This window comes from Pyxicephalus adspersus, chromosome 3 (genome assembly GCF_032062135.1).
Source record: "Pyxicephalus adspersus chromosome 3, UCB_Pads_2.0, whole genome shotgun sequence".
Taxonomy (NCBI): Eukaryota; Metazoa; Chordata; class Amphibia; order Anura; family Pyxicephalidae; genus Pyxicephalus; species Pyxicephalus adspersus.
Genome location: NC_092860.1, coordinates 55,190,359 through 55,215,152, shown reverse-complemented (window position 1 = coordinate 55,215,152; position 24,794 = coordinate 55,190,359). Strand labels below are relative to the sequence as shown.

The window sequence follows — 24,794 nt, the reverse complement described above, 5'->3', positions numbered from 1 at the left end:
TTTTATTTGGGAGGTAAATTACCAGGGAACTGAATTAACAAATGCATCAATCAATGATAAAAGGTAAATCACATATAGTATAAATGATGAAAAAGTTGGCGTATTTGACACTGTAAAAAGCAAGGAGTTATCTCGCCTATTAAATGGACTGACACTAACTTTTTTTTTTTTTGCGACTATTTTAAACATTTTTTTACAGTCACCTTAACTTTTAGTATCTTCACCTGAACGCAATAAGTTATATAACAAACAAACGATGCTACAAATTTTTTTTTATTAAACATTACTATAACTGTATGACCAAACATCTTTTCTTTTTTGCATACATTTTTGATTAGCAGAGATTTGTTAAAGAAAAGCAAAAGGAATCCCCATGTGCACAAACACCATTGTTCAGATTTGTGGGTCTTCATGTTCAGATATGGTCTGCCTGATCCAGTCTAAGTACTTGCCAACTCTTGAATAGACACCAGGTGGGTGATGGTATCCGAATGACACAATGCCTTCCTGAACCCCTCTACAAATCAGAGGTCCCCCAGAGTCTCCCTAAAAGAAGGGGGTAGAAAATTAACATTAGGTGAATGAAACCAACATAAATATGTCAGGGATCATAATTATTGAAGTGGTCTTATATCTGGAGGTCACAACAGGTTTATTAGATTGGTGGAGGTTTAGGGTGTAGATTAAACTTCTTTACATTCCCTTCCAGTGGGGAAACAGGATATGCTTACTTAAATCTGCCATTCAGGTACCTTGGTAGCATCACAGGACCGCTGATACAGTCCCCTTGTGATGATGACTTGACTTTTTTAACTGGCCCATGGCTTTACAGTGAGTGAAAAAAAATGGGTTTTGGAGTTTTTTTTTTTAAACTAGTGGTCAGTAGAAGGGCGGAGGGGTAAATGTAGGAGGTGGGTTATGTTTATCCCAACCGATCAGCATAAACTTCTTATTGGTTGCTAAACAGTCCAAACTAATCAGGAGGCAAACAAAGCAGCATGGAACAGACTGGGATTTATATAAAGGAGTAGTTGTACATTTTTTTAAATTATTATTTTTTTTTTTTTTTTGGGCAACAATACATAATGATAGTTGCAATGCCCAGTTCTAATTACTTCTTCTTTACATTGGCTTGCTCATTAGCCTTACAAATGGGAAAAACTGAATACCACAATTAACCTCCAAAAGAACTCCAATAAGTTGCTACAAAATTGCAAAACTGTTCGGAAGCCAAACTCAGACAGGTTTGCTAAACCCTGCAAATGAAAAATTCAACTCATTGTTCAGTGAATAATCAAAGATCAAGTTGGGTGCTGATTACTGATTACATTGGAGTGTTTTTGATCTGACTGGTATTCTTTTTAATTGAAAAGATTTAAACACATTACCTGACTAGAGTCTGTGATTTTCGTGTTGCTTCCTGCGCAAATCATCCCATCAGTCAAATCAGGATAATAGCGGTGGCACAATCTGCGGCTGACAATAGTCACATTGGTCTCAAATAATTTGTCAGTACCATGGATCTTGTCAATCAGTCCCCAACCAGCAACACTGCAGGGGACGTCCTTTGGAAGGTCACTGGTGCTGGTTGGAAGTTCAATCGGTTGCACATAGCGATTTAACTGGGCCGGAGATGTGAGCTGCAAGGAATAGGAATTACAATACCGGTAAAAAGAACAGTGCTTAGCTATGTTCAACTACAAACTAGTAAATGCTAAAAATTACATACAATCAACTAGTAAACATCCCACGTGACATAATACACAAATAATGAGCCTTCTTTTATCCAACACCAAACAGTTTTTTTTTTATTTCACTGAAACCCATAATGGGGCTAGTTTTATTCCAACGAACACAAATGATATAAAGTTCACTTTTTCCTCTGACAAAAACAATAGGACTTTTTTTACTCCTACTGGTGTCCCAATGAAAATATCCCATTAAAAACCAATGACGGCACTTATTTTTCTTCCACTTAGACTAACATGATGAATGTTATCTTCCTAGTGATACCAATAATCGAGTTTGTTCTATCCAACTTGCACTAAACTTGGGACTTTTTTTCCACCTGACACTCATATTGGGTCTTAAATTTTCTTTTTAATAATTTTTATTACATTTTCAAACAAAAACATCAAAACTGATGGGAATATATGGATCAAGGCTAAGTGGTAATTTGCCTAGAATGACATGTGTACAGAAGTAAAAAGAAGTCAACAATAGATCACATTATAGAGCAGCTGTCGCCAACTGGTGGTCCACGGCTCTGGCTGGTGTGCCGCTGAGTAGGGTCAGGAGAGGGACAGAGCCGCAGACAGGCGGGACACAGCTGGCCACTCTCCTATCCCAGGCTTAGATCTCCGATGGGAGAGTGGGTGGGGTTATGGCATCATGATGTCACTCTCCCCCTTTGAGTGACAACAGGTTTGCCGCACATACACGGTCAGGAGCCGGTAATATTAGTGGTCCGCGGGACCAAAAAGGTTGGTGACCACTGTTTTAGAGGTCCTAAAATAAGAATATACTAAGACTCCTGAAACTGACATAAATGTCTTTGATCACTCCAACATTACATTGCAACTAAAGAAATCAAAGTAGAGAGCAAAAAACATAGGTAAGAAAAGAAGGAATTTTAATCAAAGTGGAACCAGAGAGGAAAGAAATAGGGGAAGAGAAGGAGACCAGGACAATCCTGTGGAACCTAGACCAAATTCTTTCAAAACCTGACCCAAGAGGGGAGGTAAAAATATTTGCTCAACAAGGAGTCATCAAAGTCTCTCAAGAGCTAGTAATTATTCCATCTTGTCTTGGAGTAAGGCTTTAACATAAAGAATAATAAAATGTCATTATGGATTAATGATCAAAAACAGATATACTGTAACAGATACTGTTTAAAAATATATTCAAGCTAAATTTAATATTTTAAAGCTCTCTAGAGCTCTTGTTAATGTAAACTTAAGGATAGTATGTCTGGATTAAAATCTTGTATTTTTAAATTGAGGTAATGGAAAGTTTTGTTCTCACCTTTAACAACATGATATCATTATTTGTAATGTCCAGGTCATACTCTGGGTGAACATGATAGCTTTCAACACCTAAGATCTGTTGAGTATTCTCAGCTTCAGTGACATCATGGGCCCCAAGGATAACTATGGTCTCCCTGTACAGACAAAGTATTTAGCTTAGAAATATATATATATATATATATATATATATATATATATACTTTATATTTACAATAAAAACCATATGTTAAATAAAGAAAAAGACAATTACCCTTGTCATCAGCCACACCTGATACAATTCAGTAGGCCAGGCTGAATAGCGTCCACAATGGACCTGATTTAATAAAGCTCTCCAAGGCTGGAGAGGATACCCTTACATCGGTGAAGCTGGGTGATCCAGCAAACCAGGAATGGATTTATTAAAAGTAATTTGCTATTTGTTAGCAAATGTTTTCAGTCCTGAACCAGATCCATTTGCTGTGTCACTCAGCTTCACAGATGAAAGTGTATCCTCTCCAGTCTTGGAAAGCTTTAATAAATCAGGCCCAATACTTTACCTCCTATTTCCTTTCATGTACAGTTTTGCAGCTTTAATCAAAGAAGAAGAACTTGCAGCTTGTGAAGCTGATATCCTGTGCTGTCATTTTGGAATTCCACAATGTTTTGTGTGTCCTTCTTTAAAAATGGCCACACTCTTAATTTCATTTTTATTTCTAAATCTAAATTTGTATTTCAACAGAAATCAGATCAGTTATGCAAAATAATTGCTAACCTTGAATCAAAGCCATTAGACTACATTTATTCCATGTCATCAGTCACTTGTAAAAGTGTTATACCGAATAAAAAAAACTAAGCAAAAGTAAAGTAAAAAAAAAATTAAATTAAATAAAATCATTAAAAAATAAATGAATCCTTAACCCTGCCCCTACATATGCACATCTAAAACATACGTACATAAAAGACAATTGCCTAATAAATATTGGGTGTTCCTGTGCAGACTGGAATTCGAGAAATAGTTCTGGGATCATTAATATTTTACCTAAAATCAGTGAGCTCTAAAGATTTTAAAGTGAGGCTAAAGGATGATATTGGACCTATAGTTTGTAACCTATACATGGTCACACACATTTTTTAAATGTGACGTGTTGATATCTAGCTACTCAACAAAATCTTAACTGTTTTTATATATTATATTTTTTAAAAATGTGGATTTTATTGTGTTTGTGTGGTTTTTATTAAAAACGCAAACATTATGCAGCATAAAATTTTGCAATTACCCCTATTTTAATCTAAATGCCCTCTGTTTTTAGAAAACGGATTATTTAAAAAAAAAATTTTTAAATGTTTTGGGTATTTAAATAATCTTAAGACCAAAATGTGCAATCAGAAGCCTACAAAATACCAATATTACCATGACAGGATGAATCTGCTGTTTGTGAGCATTATAAATTATTGTGTATAATTGTTACATGCAGCATGTATACCATAAAACTGGATCAGCATCAATAAAGGTTTCAACAAACGTTTGTACAATATTTCAAAATGTCAACAGCAAACAGTATACTTGTTAGTAAATTAGATATTCACAACTACAGGTGCATCCTTCTGGTACATATATTATAAATTACGGTGATTAATTAATCTGCTGTGAATATCTTCTTAATGTTACTTTAAGTGCGTTAATATATATGCCCCAGAGGTGGCTTATCATACAAACATTTGAATCCTATATATTTTACAATTGAGAATCATAGTATCCAGCCACTTACCCATGACAGTGGGCAGCAGACAACACCCAGCTTGGAGCAATGAGAGAACCCCCACAACCAATGTCTAAGTATGCCATGTAAGGCCGGGAATGTGGTTCTGCCTCATTACCTCCAATAATCCCATAGCGGGGCTTTCCTGTAAAATACATTGAAATTTGTCATCACATATATTTTTATACATTTCTGTTTATTTTAATTACCCAATCATGTGTAGATAAAACAGAGATATAGATGAGAACATAGGTAGAACATAAATTCAATATTGCTGTGACATGGGCTGCAAACCCAACTTGACAGAAGTCATTCTCCATGGATGTGCTCGGGTTGTCCACACTCCTGGCATCCAAAATGTTAATGCATCTGTGGCTGTCCAAGATATTAGGGGATCGGTGACAACCATGGTTACAATAAATGTGCATATCAGGATAGGACTGTGTGCAAAGTTTTAAATGGAACTAGCTTCTGTCTGACTGACCTTAAACCGTCATAGTGATTATTCCTCCAAACAGTGCAGACCTTGGCATTTCATGTTTTCCACTTTGTTTATGTTTTTTTTCCCCAGATTAGTCTTCTAAAATGCCTTGCAAAAAAATAAATGGTATACTATGTACATCTGTTGCCATGGTAGTATAGCTCCCCTTGCCTGGAAAAGCAGAATTTGGCCTACCACTCTCGGTGATGACTCTTGGGAATGGCACATACCAGATGCATGAATTTCCTTTTTTGTATATTAGATAGATAGATGTTAGCTATCCTGGTCAAACTAGTAAAAAAATGTCAAGCTTGAAGAATACAAGTAGGGTAGTGAGAGAAGAGCTTGTCACCCCTTGTCTGATAAATCAAAGGAAAATTCCTATAAATAGTAAATATGATTCCTTTAAATACAGTGGTAACTTAAATATGCTTACCTGCACATGGTGCTGGTACACAAAGAATAGACCATAGAAAGATTGCAAGGAATGGAAGTTTCTCCATTGCACGCTTTTATAAAAGTGTGGCTTCTGCAAACTGCTAGCGTTTATCTCCTCTTATATTCTTCTCAGCCCAGATAAATATCACAACCCACCCAGTCACTAAGCTATCACACACATATGGGTTACATGTATACTTACAAACATGCATTTTTATAGGTTAGGGTTCATTGTTGAGAAGTCATATTAATGCAACAAAATTTAAGACTAATGTCACAAATGGATTTTTTTGGATAAACTCTTCTATCTTGCATTCTAGATCCTTTCTAAAATAATGTATGTATGTGTATGTAAAAATCATAAATAACATGGGGATATATGAATGTCATAGACAGTAGTCATTATATTTGCCTAAACTGTATTATTTTCTTCTTTATAATATTCTTTTTTAAAAGTTTTCATACTTTTTTACAGACTTTTCAAGCAGATATGGGTGTCAGCATATTCCAACATTATCAAAGGGTGACATCAAAATCCAATCCAAAACACTAGAACAAATTATATACATATCAAAAAATAGTTAGTGAACAATAAAAGGCACGCAAAAAATACAGTACACATATAGAATATGGAATGCTCCACAGTACACCTGCATCCAGTTAACCTATTTTCTTTATTTTTCTGGAGTGTATCCTTAATCACCTAATCACCAGAAATAACAAAGAAAGAATAACTAGTTAGTGATTAAAAAGTGATTGCAAACCTAACATGCTAAAAACAGAACATCTTTATTGCCCTTCAACAAGCCTCATTCTCCTTTATTTGTACCTGAGACGCTCCCTGTCCCTGACACTGCAGATCACAGTGGGAGGGTTTTTAAGGACAGAAACAATGGTGTCCATCGATAAAGCTGTGGGCAGGACTAAGTTCAGCCAGGTGCTGATTGATATACCAATGGAGGAGGTGTGTAACATCACAATAATGAAGGTTTTAAGGCCTTTTATGAGAAGTTTAAAAGGATACAGCTCATGCCAAAGTCCCTACAACATTTGGTGACAAAGCTGGTTCATATAAAAAAAGCTAACTTTTTTCATTTTGGCAGATTACAAAAAGGGGTATACCTGACCAGTAGCATTTTATGCGGGGCCACATTAAGACATATGGGGAGCCTGGAGCAAGATTACAAGTAGGATGGGGTAGGGGGTTCTGTTAGCGGTGGATCCCAGGACAGGTACTTTGTGGTAAAATATATTGAAGGAGATTTTTATGTTGTTTATTGTTATGATGTTTATTTCTTAAATTGCAGGGGTGCCTCTTATCTCTACTACTTTAAATTGCTAACAAAATGTTACTTCACTTGTGTTTGAGTGTTGGGTTCTGTCTAAGCGTATTGGTGAGTTTTAAAAAACAAGGATGTGATATTTGTTAAAAATCCTTCTCAGTTTTTTTTTTTTGCCATATTTGGGTTCGATATATTACTATGTGTTTTCTGCTTGTCTCCTTGGTTTGACAGTTCAGAATTGTTGCTTGATTGTGTGGATGTTTTACAAAAGCCCAGTCTGGGTAGTCACCAGCAATATTTCAAGAGATTCCGGAGATGTCTGTGTTATTTGTCTTTTGTTGCTACCAAGCTCGATGTTGCAGATTTCTAATAACTCACAGTTTTATGTTAGTGGTCGCCAACCTTTTTCAGACCGGTGGACCACTAAATTTACCAGCTCCAGACCCCGCATGCGGGAAGGTCTGAGGCTGTGATGGGAGTGTAGACAGGTTGTGTCCAGAGAGGCAAACCACTCACCTCTCTGAGCCTGGGATCTGTACGGGGGACGTGGTCCACGGCTGTGGCCGATGGGTCCTCCCATTGGGGTCCTTCCCCTGACCCCGCTCAGGGGTGCAACGGCTGAGCTGTGGACCACCAAAATTTTCTTGCGGACCACCAGTTGGCAACAGCTGGTTTATGTTCCAGTGAGCAGTATGAATCAATAGGTAGATACTGGTCTGTGTGGGTAGGTTTCCTATAGATCTCAATGTCCAAGTTACCCCCTTCAACCACCTTGAGCCACTACTGTAAATATAGCACTGGAGCCAATTCCCAGAACCTAAATATACTATTTATATGATGTTTATTATGTTTTTTGTTTTACTGGTAATTATCAATTTTTCAGATCTCATAGTAACTCCTGAGGAAGCAAACTCTGTTGTCTGTGAAATGAGTTGAGTTAAGACCATTTTGCTATTATTTATTTTTCCCTTGCTGGATGTTGTTTTATTGATTATGGTGATTTTAAAACTTCATGTTTAATGAAGTTTGCTGGCTTTTTTTTATAATTTATAGTATAAAGTTATTAGACTTAAAATTCCTATTTGTGCTGTTTTGTTAGAACTTTGTGTAATTTTTCAGGATGTGGCATAGGGTTTGGCTATATGGTGACTACCTGAAAGTATTTTTGTTTTAAAAAAATAACCCAGAATCCAGCTACCCAGGATAATTAACCCTATTTAGGAATAGGGCCTAAAGATTGCCAATTTCAAAAGTTGAAACATAATATTTTCAAGATATGGACCCCACAGATGATGGCTCCTGACAAATGCTTTAAATTGGCTAAACACATTAATGTTTTTGGTATTAAAACATACAGGAATATCATAGATATTTACTCTCCCCCATCATAGCTAAAATCAATCAGGATGCCATGCAAAAGCTTAGGCCAGCTTTGTGCAACTCTCATGTGCCATTAACTTTGATTTAATAAAATAGTAATGGGTAAACACCAGAAAGATTATATTACTAGGCTTGCCTTTTCTGTGCTGTAATGTCCTGGTCACTGTTTCCATAAATGAATCTGTTCTCAACAGTGCATGAGTATTTGATGTTTTACAGGGCCATCTTTACTACAAATAGCCATATTTCCCAGGAAAGGAAGAAATAATGTCATGTTTGTTTACTTTCACATTTCTTATTAAAAAAACATGTATAAAAATATTTAACTTGAGGTTATTGTGTTTATAAGATTCTGAGAAAGTAATTAAGAAATATTTTATGGGTACAAAGTCTGTGGCACATGTATGAACTGTACACTATTAATATGCTAAGTCTATATTTAATAATTTTTAATGCATTGCACTGCACACTATATGTCAAATATTAAAATTTTACTGAATCTATTTCTCTCTGGACAACTATTCTGGTTGAGGTATTTTCTAAGCTGCCTTAAATTAACATAAAATTATATATTAAAAAAAAAACATAAGGCTGGGTCTACATGGACGTTTTTTAAAAACACATGTAAATGATCCTACTGCGTATATATGTGTTTTTATGCACTTTTATTAGCATTTTAAAGTTTGCCTTTAAATGGCTGGAAAACGTCTATGCCGCGTTTCAACACGTTTCTGTTTAAAGTGCTTTAATCAATGGAAGCATTTACCCGCATTTCTGGGCATTTTCCAGCGGTAATGCTGCATTTTCATTTTTTAAATGTTGCAAACAATGTTATGAATAACGCTCATAAACGTGTCATAAGGAAACCTCTTGGTGTAGATTAGCCTATTGGAATGCATGGGAATTTCAAACATAGGCTTTTAAAGCCTCAGGTCAAACGCTGGGGAAAATGTCAATGTAGACCAAGCCTTAGTATTGGAATGTACAGTACTCTGTACCCTTTTATTATAATTCATGTCTAAGCACTACATATCTCCCATCCTATTGTGTGTGAAATTCCCCCACCTACTAGATTGTAAGCTCTTCGGGGCAGGGTTCTCTCCTCCTGTATCACTGTCTGTATTAGTCTGTCATTTGCAATCCCTATTTAATGTACAGCGCTGCGTAATTTGTTGGCGCTATATAAATCCTGTTTAATATTAATAAAGTCATTTATTAAGTAGTATATAACCTGTTTGTCTGTAACAATCTTAGAGAAGCCCATTAACTTGCCAGTATGTTTTTGTGAGGAAACCCATGCTAACATGGTTACTATTCCATGCAGATAAAGTCCCAGCCAAGATTCAAACTAGGCACAGTAATTTTCCAAACTGAGAGTGCTAGATATTAAGCTACCATCTTGGTAACTTGGTAGTCAGTGACTAGCACTTTGCATTGTGAGTTCCGAGCTGTAAAGTACCCACTATGAACAATTAGTCAAAGTACTGATGACTGCCAGCTTTAGTACCTTAATTTTTTATCGTTTATCTTTGCAATTTTAGTAGTCTCAGTATTTTTCCAGTACTGATGTCACTAAAGATTGATTATGCAAACCTTTCGAAGTAGTGAACACACAAAGTGCATGCAATGAATGGTTAATATAAATGCATCCTTACATGAAAAACAACTCATGAAAAATATCTTCATTTCGTGATAGTTCTCCTTAACAGTAAAATCCTCCCTCCCTTTGAATGATCTACCAAACAGATAATATGTGGATTTTTGAGGCGTGCATGCAGAGATAAGCCTGTGATCTTTAATTTTCTGTTACCAAAGATAAAAATCTTAGTAAAATAGAAATAATTTTGTCTGTTAACAAGCCTCTGTTGGCGCTGAATCTTGCTAAGTGCCCCAACGGCAGTAGGGGATGGGCGTACATGGCTGCAGATAGATCGAGCCTGTCTCAGTAAGTCATACAGTCCTGGGTATGTGCAGAGGAACTTCTGCACCACTATGCTCAGTATGTGCGCAAAGCAAGGCACATGTGTTATGCGGCCCTTGCGCAGCACGGCCACAAGGTTGGCCCCGTTGTTGCACACTACGTTGCCTGTTGTGAGCTGGGAGGCCAAACCTCAACCTCTCTGTGCAAAGCGGACCAGAATTCTCTGACGGTGTGACTTTTCTCCCACAAAGACACCAGTTTAAGCACTGCCTGGCAACGCATGTGCTTGAGGGAGCTGTAGTGGCGTGCCCACTTAACTACAGTGCCCTCCGCTGCTGGCCTTTCAGGAGGAGTGTCGAAAAGAGAGGGGTTGATAGTAGAAGGAATGCAGGAGGAGGAGGGAGAAGACTGGGGTGGCCCATGCTTTCCCACCACACCCCTCGGCGGGGGTGCCAGATGCTGTAATGCCTCTTGCAGACTACCGCCCAGGTTTTCCATTACATGTGCATGTAAACTGGGAACAGCTATGCGGGAGAAGTAATGCCTTCTTGGTATATCCACTGCGCTTCGGCACAGGCCATCAGGTCACGGAAGTCCACAATGCTCTACGGCAGTAGCTGCAAGGCCAATAGTTTGGCTAGATGTGAATTTAGTTCGATGACTCTTTTGTTAGTTGGGCCCATAGACTGATGCCTTGTGCAGAACTCTGGTAGGGGAGCTGAAGGGGTCACTGGAGCACTCCCCCCAAGAGAACGCAAGTACTGCACCCAAGTACCCACTTTAGTTTGTGGTTCTTGCGCATGTGGGAAAGCAGGGATGTTGTGCCCAAATGTGATCTGGCCTGTCCTCTGCGGATGTGCCTGTGACACAGGATGCAGATTGCACTGGAGAGGTGCTTGCAACCACTCTGCTGCTCTTTCTTTTTGCCTGCCTCTCCTTGGTGCGCTGAGTCTGCTCCAGCTCCACCCCCCCACGGTCACATCGTCTTTGACTGTTTCCCTGCTTGTGCCCACTCCTCTGTCTATTCTTTGGGACTCACATGAGGCAGATTGGCTGCCCCTTCCATCCCCAGTCTTTTGCTGCTGCTGCCTTTCCTCTACATCTGTTTCGGAACTGCTACTAGCCCTTACACACACCGGTGGTTCCCAGGTGACATCACGGTCACAAGGGAGAATCATTGCGAGGTACAGGCACATTGGTCACGCTAACTCCTGTCTTTGCTCCTGTCACGGCTGTGCTGGCTGCTGCAGAAGAAGAGCCTGCTGCATTTGAGGCCCCTGAGACCCAGTCCAGAATACTCTCCACATGCAGTGGCTGTATGACTATATTCCGCCCTCTCAATACATCTACCAGCGTACCGGTGCTCCGCACACATCTCAGACCTGTTTGACAACTTGTGCTGCTGCCTCCAACAGTTTGCTGCTGCTGCTGTTCTACAGTGGCGGAATCCCTGGGGAGTATGCCACCTGCCAGATGCGGCAGGTCGCCCAACGCCATGCCTTCCCCTGCGTCTAATGCTCATCTTTTACTTATTCAGGCAAAAATGTAGTAGGATAGAAATTTTTCTGTACCAAACTGGCTTCTTTGGTAAATAGCAAGAGGTATCAAAGACTGAAATATCTGTATTTTTATATAGTAGGACACAACTTTTTTTTTTACCAAACCGTCTTCTTTGGTAAAGAGCAAGAGGTATCAAAGGCTGAAATATCTGTATTTTTTATATAGTAGGACAGAATTTTCTTTTAACCAAATGGTCTTCTTTGCTAAATAGCAGGAGGTAACAAATACTGAAATATATGTATTTTTTTTTATATTAGAAAATAATTTTTTCTGTACCAGACTGTCTTCTTTGGTAAAAAGCAAGAGGTATCAAACACTGAAATATTTGTATTTTTTATATAGTAGGACACAATTTTTTTTAACAAACAGTCTTGTTTGGTAAATAGCAAGAGTAGTGTTGGTGTTCAAATTTGGGTTGTCCTTATATTCAACCCAAATATGGCTGTTCAAATTCGGATTGACCCGAAAAACACGGGATTCGACAGTAAAAATTCGGGGAAAAAAATGTATTATTATTAATTATTTTTAAAGTAATTTATTGAATGTTTGTGTTTTTTTAACTAACTTTTTTTCCCCACAGAGATATTATGATTCCCCCGTCTGTGCAGCCGTGGGAATCCTCCTGTTATTGCAGGATCTCCGGGCACTATAGGTGATGAATGGGGACTTGTCCCCATTTATCACTTATAGTGCCCGGAGATTGTAGTGGAACTGCAGAGGTAATCCGCAGTTCAGTTCAAATGTGACGTCACGTGGGAAACTCAACTGCAGACCTCTGCAGTTCTACTACAATGTTTGGGCACTACGGGTGATGAATGGGGATGGATTTGTCCTTATTCATCACCTGTAGTGCCGCGCTGTGCTACTACTATGTATTCTTGGATAGAGTTTCTCTATCCAAGAATACAGGGCACTACAGGTGATGAATAGCCCTCATTGTAGTGGAACTGCAGAGGTAGTTTCACTACGATCTCCGGGCACTATAGGTGATAAATGGGGACTTGTCCCCATTCATCACCTGTAGTGCCCTGTGTTGTTGGATAGATTTTCTCTAACAACACATAGTACAGTGCTGCAGCAGGGATCGCTATTGCCGCGCTTTGCTACTACTATGTATTCTTGGATAGAGTTTCTCTATACAAAAACACAGGGCACTACAGATGATGAATGGGGACAAGTCCTCATTCATCACCTATAGTGCCCGGAGATCGTAGTGGAACTGCAAAGGTCTCTTTTTCAATGCTTTTATCATTTTACAAACTTTCTTTCAAATCATTGAGATATTTCAATCATTAGGTAACTGTTAAATATGGACGTGACCAGCAAAAGTTGCAATATGGAAAACTAGGCAAACTCATTTCATCTACCAGTGTCAGACAAATGTTTTATCTGATTTACAATATACCGTAAAGCGGTTTTGTCTGTGATAAACACAGAGCAATCTCCTACATCAATACTGAACTGTTACTGTTTGTCAAATTATCTTACATAATGTGATTTTAGTTTAAGATTTCCTGAATACATTCTCATAATAAATTCACAAGTGTGAAACTGTAACTTCTTGAGAAATAAAAATTCTGAAACACTAAACACTTATGTAATTGGTTTGTTACTGTGTTTTTATAGATACATTATTTAATATGGGCTTGTGGTGAGTCACAGCATTCTGTGGCTGGCTCAACTGCAGTCCCAACCTCTCCACTCAGATGGTTTTGCTTGATTCTGTGTGCCCAGGAGTTGCCATCTGCATGTTTTTTACACCACGTGTGTAAAAGGGAACTAGATCCCCTAATCTAGAAGAAGACAGTATGTCCATAATTTCTTAAACTGAAATATTAATTTGGGTATCCTAAACAGTGTTTGTCATACAATAACATTATTTGAGAAGCAACTTTAGTGTGCCCTAAAGTGAAACTTAGTCTTTAGGACCCTCAAAGTTCTTGCTATATTGTGAAAATATGCAAGAGGACTTACCTTTCTAAAAGGCTCTCTTCCAGCAATATGATTTTCACCTTTCCCTTGTCATTCTGCTGCTATCTTCTCACTATCTTCTTCATGGTTCTAGTTGCATGGCGGTTGTAAGCTGAGCAATGTATGTGTGTCTTGTGTGTTTGTGTATGTATAATTAGAAAAAAAAATTCTAGCAGTCAGGGAAGGAGCTTCTATAGCAGGATAGATGTACGGACATGGAATTTATTCTGCCATGAAAAATCCCTTTGTTAGTAGTTTTTTTTTTTTTTTTTTTTTAGTTCTGCTTTAAGATAGAAAAAAATGTATTTCACTGTGTTTATTAGGGCCTATTTGTACATGAAAACAATATTTTTAATAGCTGTTACTGTGATGGTTATCCCAAATCCATGTTGTTCCATTGCCAGAGCTGGATGTAGACAACATGTTATCAAGCATTAAGTGAAATAGGAAAATACTGTCCAAGACCACACCATGAGCTTCTTTTTCTTGCCTTTCAAAACAGAAGATAAAATTCAAATGTCTCCAAAGGTGATGTAGAAAAAAAAGTGGGATGGGGAAAGGTTCCATTCTCTGACAATGCTTGTAATATCCTTTGCCTTCCTATCTTGATGACAATCTTGACCCTAATTGGAAGCAAAATAACTAGAACTGGTGGAACACAATCATAGGAGTTGGTCCCTCTGCCAAGGATAATTACTAGTGTTGGTCGAATATCCCACTATTTGATAGCTATTCGATCTAATAGTAAGATATTGTTCGGGTGATTGAATGCCGAATTAGAACACCATTGAAGTCAATGGTGGGAGAATTTGGTTATCAGATTGCTCTTGCAGCCCTTTACTAGTTGTTTCTCTATCCAAGAACACAGGACACTAGATGTGATGAATGGGGAAACTTGTCCCCATTCAACCTCTAGTGCCCGGGGATCGCCTGCAGTCACAGCTGTGACCTCAAAGTTCTCACAGTCATGTGATCGTGGGAACTGAACTGCAGATGAACTCTGCAGTTCCACTACGATCCCCGGGGCACTACAGGTTAATTAGTCTGTAGTGCCCCGGGGATAGCACACTCTTCTCAATAATTGCAGACTTGGCTGCAATCATTGATTAGCTCAGTGTGCAATCCCCGGGGCACTACAGGTTAATTAACCTGTAGTGCCCCTGGGATCGCACACTCTTCTCAACGATTGCAGACTCAGCTGCAATCATTGAGAAGAGGCTCCGCAAGTATCTCTTAAGCTACATACACACTTCCAATTATTATCGTTGGAAAACGAACGTTCATGCACGATATATACGAACGATCGTATAGCACCGATCCTGCACATAGAGTTAACGACACGATCGTTCATAGATATTGTACACACAATAGATACGATCGTTTGAGCGACAGAGGAACTATGTGCACGACAGTAAAGTGAACGGACGTTCGTTCATCACGCATGCTCTGAACATGGACGATCAACGAACGACCGTACACACGAACGATGTTCAACGATCGTCGTCCAATCCGATCCGTCGGTCCGGTCGTTCGTTTCCAGCGACTTTCCTCGTTCGTCGGCGTCGTTGGTTACTTTTTTACCAACGATTTTTTGCCCAATCGATCGTTCGTCGTTCGATTGGAACGATAAAAATTGGAAGTGTATACGCACCTTTACTCTGTAACACACACAGTAATGTGATTCATTTGTTACATTTTTCTTGCAGTGGATAAAATAAAAATGTAACAAATGTATCAGAATATTACTGTGCTGGAAAGTGTGTTACCAAGTAAGAGATATCACGTCATTGTAGGATAACCTGTGAAAAAAAAGGTAAATAAACACAAACACTCAATAAATTAATTTAACATTAATTTTTATTGTTTTTTAACACATTTTTGACATTTTTTTATCCGAATTTTTGCCATTGAATCTTGTTTTTTTTTTGGGTCGGGTCTATCCGAATTCGAACAGCCATATTCGGGTCAAATATAAGGACAATCCGAATTCGAACACCAACACTAATAATTACTTAGCTTGGTGAATGTCTACTGACTATTTTTACAAGTGAACAACATAAAACTCCATAAAGCTACTCAACCCATAGAGTGAGGTCCTTTCCCAGGCAATCCCCTGTATTTCAAACTATCAACCAACAAAGGGAACACAGGATTGGCCTAAAAATCAGAATAAAATGTGGCACAAGTTCCCAGGGAGGAAGAAATGCCTTGTGTATGAGAAGGCATCTTTTTTTATGGTAACGAAGATTAAACCCTGCTTGATATATCATTTGTTATTACAAGGATAAAATGTTATACCTTTATATAAAACACACATTGGAGGCCACTGCATGACATGTAATAAAAGGTGTGGGAATAAACTTTGTGAACTCGCTGGAATTATGGACTTCTCCTGAAACATAAACTGATCATCAGCTGACTTATAACATTAAAAAATAAAGATTGTTTACTTTGAAAGAGGAATCAAATTTATTAAAATAGATCTTCAGCATTTTTTAAGTCTTACACAGCTGTACAGATCTCCCTTCTTTACCATATTTCACAGTATTCATTAGAAGCTTCAGCAAGTTAGACAAAACCCACTTTACTTTGTAGCTGATTTTCTAGCATCATGAACCGCTATTTCGCCTTGACATTACTGGTCCTAGCCTGTGCCTTTCATTCACTGTATTTCAGTGCTTTCAGTAATAGATGCTGGATATTACCCACTCTTCCTGTTTTTAAAATGCTATGTAGAGCACCATGTGACCTGTCGTACCATCCATGCACCATCTATCTACATTGCATAAAGAACATCAAAGACTTAGTATTGATGTCACTGGGTGTAAAATTAGTTACATAAAAAAAACAAGTTTTGTGTAATAATATCATTAGCATATTAATAGCGGAGAAAAGAGGAATGTAAAATATTAGCAGAATAAACACCAGCTTTAATAGGTGCAGATGCACTCCTTTCAAACAACTTGTCTGGTGCTTGCAAAAGTCCTACACATTATTGAATATTCAAAGTATACAATGATTTACCACATTTACTAATATTGGTTTTGGAAAGCTGAAATACAAAGCTGCCCTGTTACAATCGCTAGATTGGAACTGTAAGTTTTTGACCTAGTGGGCAGCATTTGTCGGGGAGTAACTTAATAGCTGAAAACTATATAAATGTACAGTTGTATTTTAAGTTAAAGTCTAATTGGATATTCCATAGCATTACTATAATAATATTTTGTGGCAGAAAGGTGATAAGTTGAGTTTTTTTGGAAAAGAGGAAAACATAAATGAAAATGTGTAAATTCATCAGTAGAATCCAAAAATTATCCTCCTGTCCAGGTGCAGTTTGTGTTAAGCAACAAATCTATCCTGAAACCCATTCCTAACTGACAAATGGAACCAGTTTCATTTTGAAAACCATCTTGTGCAAGGCATTGGTGTTTTTTTACAGTTAAGTGACCACATTGGGATGATGACAGTGATTTATTTGCTAACAGTGGTATTTCTTCCAATGAAGCCATTTGTGCGAAACGCATAGAGCACTCCAATTTTGAGTATTGTTGATGTTAATTATATGGTCACTGTTTTTTTTGTCAAATTTATATTTTGGATTCTGCGGATAATATTTTATTAAATGATGACTTTTTTATTGTACCTATAAAGTCTCATTAATGTTTTCCTCATTTCTAAAAAAAACTTATATACTACCCTGTTTCCCCGATTATAAGGCACTGTCTTATATTTTTTGAAATGCCAAAATATGCCCTAGGTCTTATTTTCAGGGGATGCCTTATTTTTCCATGAAGACTACAGTACACATTTATTGTTGAAAGTCACTCATGATCACTCATGTGCCATTGATTGTCCCCTTCTGATCACTCATGTGCCATTGATTGTCCCCTTCTGATCACTCATGTTCTATTGATTGTCCCCTTCTGATCACTCATGTTCCATTGATTGTCCCCTTCTGATCACTCATGTTCTATTGATTGTCCCCTTCTGATCACTCATGTTCTATTGAATCAAGGAGACACACACAGGATCGGATATCAGGGGATGTCTTATTCACGGGTGAGTGTCTTATTTTAATTATTTTTTTCAAAAATCAGGGGTGGCTTATTTATTGGGGATGACTTAAAATCGGGGAAACACGGTAGGGATGTGATACAGACATTTAAGGACCTAAACACTAATGGTTAAAGATAAGAACATGTTGTAATTACAGGCTTCCGCTAGCTTGGTGTGCAGATAAAACAATGGTCAATGAATAAACAGTACTTGATTTTAGGACAGGAGAGGACTCTTTAGAGCAAAATAAAAAGAGCAAAATAAGGCTGGAGATTAGGACTGATGCAATTCCTGAAATGAGTCCCCCATATGGTGGCCAAACATGAACCTCAAACCTAGGGTTCCTCCAGAGGAAGAATTTCCTTGAAAAATGAGTAGTTTGTGCCTTTCAGGGCAGTTTAGGGTGACACCGATAGACTTTTTGTGTCAATCAGTTTTATTAAGTTTTCAAAGAAAGATAACAAACATACATAAAAAACATTAAAACATAAAACACAGGAATCTTCTTAACCCATAACGGCCTTGGCTTCGTATGAGCATAAATTACACATCTTAAATAGAGCATATACTCTGATACGTAGCAATAATCTGTCAAAACCTTCATGAACCAGAATAAAACAGAGCAACACAATTATACAGAAGTTAATAAAAACACTCATAGAGGTATATAACATAAATAATACTCTGACAACCTTAAGCCGCATATATCGCTATACACTTGTGTAAACATCTTTTAACAAAGAATATATAAACAATAATAAAAAGAACCTTGCAGCCCAAGGAAGGGGGTTGGGAAGGGAAGGGGAAAAGAGGATGTGCACCACCCAAGGTTGGAGAAAATATGAGAAAGCCCTTAATACAAAAATACAGAGATAGCGCTTGAACAAATATACGAGAGCATTAAGATAAATAAGTTTGGAATCGGGAAGATTCTTTAAACCAATCCCACGTAGACCAAACCATTTTAAATTGTTCCATCCTATCCTCATCTTCTGCCACAAGCATTTCCATATAACGGATTTTTTCTAGTTCGGATACCCAGTCAGTTATAGAAGGAGCAGCAGACTGCCTCCATAATCTCGGGATAAGGACCCTAGCCGCGGCAAGAAAATGCCGTAGGGCACCTCTTTTAATACTTTTAGGTGAGCCTGGTATCATGGATAAAAGAGCCACATTAGGGGTGGTGGGCACTGTAGAACCGGAGCATTTATTAAATATCTGAATAATCAGGTCCCAGAAATGATATATCTTTGAGCATTCCCACCAAATATGAAGCATTGTCCCCCTATGCGACAAACATCGCCAACAGCGGTCCGAGTTTGTGGGAGTAATTCTATGCATATCCACTGGACAACAATAACACCTAGGCAAGATTTTATAGTTAACCTCCTGGGCTTTACAAGTCAGTGCCATCTTGTGTGTGAGGGTAAATGAAGTTTCCCAGTCGTCTCCAGTTATGAGACCGGCCAAATCCCTCTCCCAATATCTGGTGTATGTAGGGGCTATAGCCTCAGAATTTTGTGTGAGTAGCTCATATAGCCTTGAGACAATATGGGGAGGGCGAGAAGGTGAGCTAACTAATTGCTCGAATTCCATCAAATTTCTGTGTAGTAAGGATGGATCAGTAAAAGAAGCCACAAAAGACATTAATTGCTTGTATGAAAGCCAGGATAGTAGCTTACTTCTGTATGGAATATCTAGGGAGGATAAAGGGGGAACCGGTCCATTATGAACTATATCCTTTAGGTGGCGGTGTTCGGAGGCGGACCAGGATAAAAATTTGGTAGCCCCCAATGCCGGTGGAAATGCTGGGTTATCGAACAATGGTGTCATGGGCCCTGGTCTCGTAGACAATTTGCCCGATCTAAGGAGAATATCCCATATACGTAATAAGTCCATAGAAAGTGGAGGTATGGAGGAAGACAGCCGTAGTAACGACCGGTCCACCCAAGGCAGAGATCGGAGACTCACTGGGGACATAAATTCTTCCAGTAGCACCCATTCTTTCAGCTCCCGACTATGAAACCAGTCTGTCAGGCAGACTAAGACTGATGCTCTATAGTAGGAAACAATATCAGGGGCCCCCACACCTCCTCTACATTTAGGTTTAACCAGTACACCGAATGCCAATCTGGGCCGCTTCTTATTCCATAGGAATTTTAAGAACAACCTATGTATTTTACGCAGATATGCAGTTGGTAAAAATATGGGAACCGTTTGGAATACATATAACAATCTGGGGGACAATGTCCATTTTTATGCGAGCGAACCAGGAAAGAGGCAGGGAGGCATATTTCTGAAGGTCGGATTGAATTTTACCATATACAGTGGAATAATTAAATGAGAACAAAGCAGAAGGGTCCGATGGTATCATTATACCCAAATACTTAATGGCAGTAGAACAGATCTGAAAGGACATATTATTGTGTATAGTGGACATTTGAGTCGGGTTTAAGGTAACATTTAGAAGTTCGGATTTGGAGTAGTTTACCTTGAAATTGCTAAGTGATCCGAATTCGTCAAATTCCTTCAGTACTGAAGGTATCGTAACATGAGGGGATGTTATATATAGTAAAAGATCATCTGCATATAAGGTAAGTTTATATTGGGTATCACCTAGCTTGATCCCTTTAACATCAGGATTGTTACGCAAGGCTACAGCCAAATGTTCCATAACTAGGGTGTAAAGCAATGGGGAGAGAGGACACCCCTGTCTCGTACCATTCATGATTTGAAAAGAGTCAGAGAGGTTGCCCTTAACCCGCACCCGGGCCCTGGGTGAGGAATACAATGCGGCAATTCTAGAGACCATATTGGCGCCCGGGCCTACCTGTCGTAAAGCTGAGTACATAAACTCCCAACTTAACCCTATCAAAGGCTTTTTCAGCGTCTATGGACAGTAGGCACATGGGGGTACCTGTAGACTTAGCAAATTGGGTCAGCAAGATAGTCTTAATAGTATTGTCCCTGGCTTCCCTTCCATAGATAAACCCAGTTTGATCCAGATGAATCAATGAGGGCATATAAGGGGATAACCTATTGGCAATCAATTTAGAAAAGATTTTTGCATCAACATTAATCAATGATATGGGTCTATAGTTAGACCAAACCGTATGGTCTTTGCCAGGCTTCGGAAGGACCCTAATATGAGCTTCCAAACTCTGTGGAGGAAACGGCGTGTCGACGGATATGGAAGAAAATACCCTCGTCATGAAGGGAACAAGACTAAGGGCATGAAGTTTATAAAACCGCGGAGTAAAGCCATCAGGGCCAGGGCTTTTCCCTGTCGGTGTAGCACATAAAGCGGCAGAGACCTCCTCCTCAGAAAACGGGGTCTCCAGTTGCGATATCACCTCAGAATCTAACGTGGGAAGGGCCGTTTTGGTTATATAATCTTGTAGAGAGGATGGACTTGCATGGGTAGGACGGATTTGATAGAGATCGGCATAATAATTCTTAAAAATTTGCAAGATCTCCTTAGGGATGGATGTCAGGCCGCCATTAGCAGTCCGGATAGACGGGATATAAGTAGTGGAAGTGCGAGGGTGTAAGCCCCGTGCTAACAATCGGCTACATTTATCCCCATACTGGTAAATTAATTTGCGGAAACGATCCCGGTGGCGTACCAATAGACTTTTTGGCTATGTAAGGGTGACATTCTTCGCACTGACCACATGCTAATATACTGTCAGCTGTGGCTATAGTAATTATAGGAGTTCCCTGAAGACCTGAAAGGTATTTTAAGGATTCCCCCAAAATAAAAAAAGTGGAGAAAGGTTAGTCTTAGGTTAGTAAGATTGAATAATAATAATTTTCATGGAAGGCCAATATAGAAGAAACCACCAATTTGTTCACAATACATTGCTGTTCACCATATAGTACAAGAGTGTATTTGTACAGTTTAGTTCCCCACCTCACTCCCCTTAGTCCTGCCCTCTGGGCCCTATATTAATCTTTAAACCAAATCCAGAGATCTTCACTATGTGGCCATTTTTGCAACCATACAGTCATTCTCCCAAATCCAGAGATCTTCACTATGTGGCTATTTTTGCAACCACTCATTCTGGTTGTGTATGTACGCTATAGCCCCAAATGTTTCTGGTGGAGGCCTGGGCTGTGAGGCCACTATGAATACAGCTTTCCCACACAAGTTTTTGAGACATTCATGGCACAAATGTTTGAATCAGGGCCAAAAGATTTAATTTAGTTAGTAAAAACTGGTTGGATAGGGAAAACCTACTTACAAAAAACTGAAAAAAATTGTTTTGTGTTTTATTCTTTAACGGAATTTGTGTTAAAATATTAATCAAAATTGACAGCAAATGGAAGGCAAAACAGGCTAGATTTTCCAAACTTTTGCTTTTTCAGTTCAGCCAGATAAAATTGATATAAAGCAATCAACATGAACTCCCAACATTGAATGATGTGTATAATAAAACATCAGATGGATTTAATGACCAGATTGTAATGTGTGTGGGTACATTAGTCATAAAGTGTGGCCTGTGAAACACATTATGTGTTTACACTGCAAATAGTGTTATATAATGCCATAGTTTCCTTGTTTTAACTGCTGTTTCAGCCCAGCCTGTAATATCATTTAGACTTCCTTTTGTTTTGTTTATCAAAAGGCAGGTTATGCCACATACTGTACTGAGGTTCATAAAAAAAAAGAACACATTTTTTTCCCCATAAATGTTCAAAACAATATCTGCCGTGTGTCTAAATATATATATATAATTTTTTTTTTTTTGACATGGCAAAAGGGAGATCATCTTGGAGAGAAGATATATTTCTCCTCGTTTCTTCTCCTATGGCAGAGATTAACCAGCAACAGGTCTACTGGGATTCCAGACCTAGGTTTGCATGTCACTCAGAAGTGTTCTGATCCAGGCCAGAGTTTGGTTTTGTCTGGCCAATAATTACTTTACAGCTGTGAGCAGCAGGTAAAAAGGGAAGGAGAGCAAGGAAGCACTCTCTGACCTGGGGCACAGGGAAGCTGCCTGTGAGAGCCATTGTTGTACTACATGTGAGTAAAGGTTGCTGGAACGTTTGTGTTGAGTTGGCTGGGTTAGCCACCAACTAACTGGTAGAGAGGAATCTGCCCGCTGTTTAGTTACTGCCTGACTGGCTGGGATTTATTTTGTTTTGTTTTATCTTATGTATGATCTTATACACCTTATCAGGAAATGGCTACAACCAGAGTGCTTATCGGCTCCAGAGATAATCGAGCGGGTCGTTCTGGATCAGTATCTATGAGCACTGCCTGCCACGCTGAGGAGATGGGTAACCCATGGGGACCCCAAATCGGTGGACCAGCTTGTGGAAATGGTGGAGGGGTATAGTGCAGCTGAGGAGTGGTTAACTATTCCAATGCCAGAGTGGACTGTCTCCCTTTGAGAGAGATCTCCAGGAACCCCTGCTAAGACTGTTCCAGGGGATATGGGTCCAAGGAAAAATAATAGGACTGTTTCAGACTGTGAAGAGACTGTAGCTGTAGGGAGGAGCCAAAGAGGGCAGTAAGGTCCAAGAGGACTAAGTCCAGAAAATTTAAAATGTTTTCGTTGCCAAGGGTTAAGACATTTTGCTGCTAATTGTCCAATATCCCATGAGCCAATGCAATGTGATTTACTGAAAAAAAAACTCAGGTGGTGTGTACTGCAGCTAGCCAAAGCAGTCTTGAGAAACAAATGTGTGTTATGTCAGTTGATGATGAAAAACCTGTCACTGCTTTGCTGGACTCAGGAAGCATTGTAACTCTGGTAAAAGCTGAGTTTGTGTGTCCCTCCAAATACCAACCTAACTTCATAGGGGTCATTTGTGTACATGGGGATACCCATAACTACCAGACTGTTGTGGTCCAATTTGATACTCCTTGGGGCTCGGCCATACATATGGTAAGTGTTGTTCCCACATTGTTTCATGACCCCATAGTGGGGAGGGATTTTCCATACTTTTGTGGGATTTTCCATAAGTTTGTGGGAAAACGGGGGTCAGGAGTATGAAGGTTAGCCTGTGGGAATCAGCCCTGCCCCAAATGACAATACTGATGGGTTAGTGGAAAGATTTAGGCCTTTTGAGTTGCTGTATGGCAGACACCCCCACAGCCTATTGAATATAGCGAAAGAAACCTTGAAGGGTCAGATGCCCTTTAGAAGCGTTATAGAGCACATCTCTTTAATTCAAGTCTGAATCGCTGCAGTTATGCCCCTTGTTAAAGAACATATGGCGCAAGCCCAGAAGCTGGTTTATGATAGAGGGGCCAAAGTTTGCAACCTTAACCCAGGAGACAGGGTACTAGTTTTAGTACCCATTGTGGAAAGAAAGTTTCTTGCTAAATGGCAGGGGCCTTTTGAAGTCATGGAAAAAGTAGGGGAGGTGATTTATAAAATCGGTCAACCAGGGAAAAGGAAACCATGGAAAATCACATTAACCTCATCAAGCCTTGGAAGGACAGGGAAAGGTTGGTAGCCTTGCCAGTCCAAAAAAGTGTTTCAGGTCCCCTAGTACCCGAGGTAAAAGTCACAGAAAACTTATCATTGTCGCAGAAAAATGAGGCAAAAGATTTTCTTGTAAACAGGGATGTTTTCTCAGAAATACCTGGGTGAACCACAGTCATCAAGCATGGCATTATTACTGAACCCGGGGTTCAGGTGAATTAAAAGCCATATCGTATCCCAGAAGCAAGACGTAAAGCAGTGGCCGAGGAGGTTAGAAACATGCTACAATTGGGAATAATAGAGGAATCCCATAGTGACTGTTCATGCCCAATTGTGCTAATCCCAAAGCCAGATGGAAGCATCAGATTTTATAATGGCTTTAGGAAACGTAACAGTGTGTCTAAATTTGATGATTACCCTATACTAACAGCTTGATACCTGCAATCTTAGACCTGACAAAGGTTATTGGCAAATACCCCTAACTGACAGCACCAAAGAAAAA

At 39.0% G+C, this 24,794-nt stretch overlaps 1 protein-coding gene across 1 annotated transcript; it reads right to left on the bottom strand.

The window, feature by feature from the left end:
• Positions 1-255: 255 nt before the first annotated feature.
• LOC140326279 (mast cell protease 1A-like) lies at positions 256-5,832 on the bottom strand. Its single transcript, XM_072404728.1, has 5 exons — positions 5,683-5,832; positions 4,775-4,910; positions 3,025-3,160; positions 1,389-1,640; positions 256-546 (listed from the first exon to the last, which is right to left on the bottom strand). Exons 1-5 carry the CDS (start codon positions 5,747-5,749, stop codon positions 394-396), a joined length of 744 nt encoding a protein of 247 aa, XP_072260829.1. The 5' UTR covers positions 5,750-5,832; the 3' UTR covers positions 256-393.
• Positions 5,833-24,794: the final 18,962 nt, after the last annotated feature.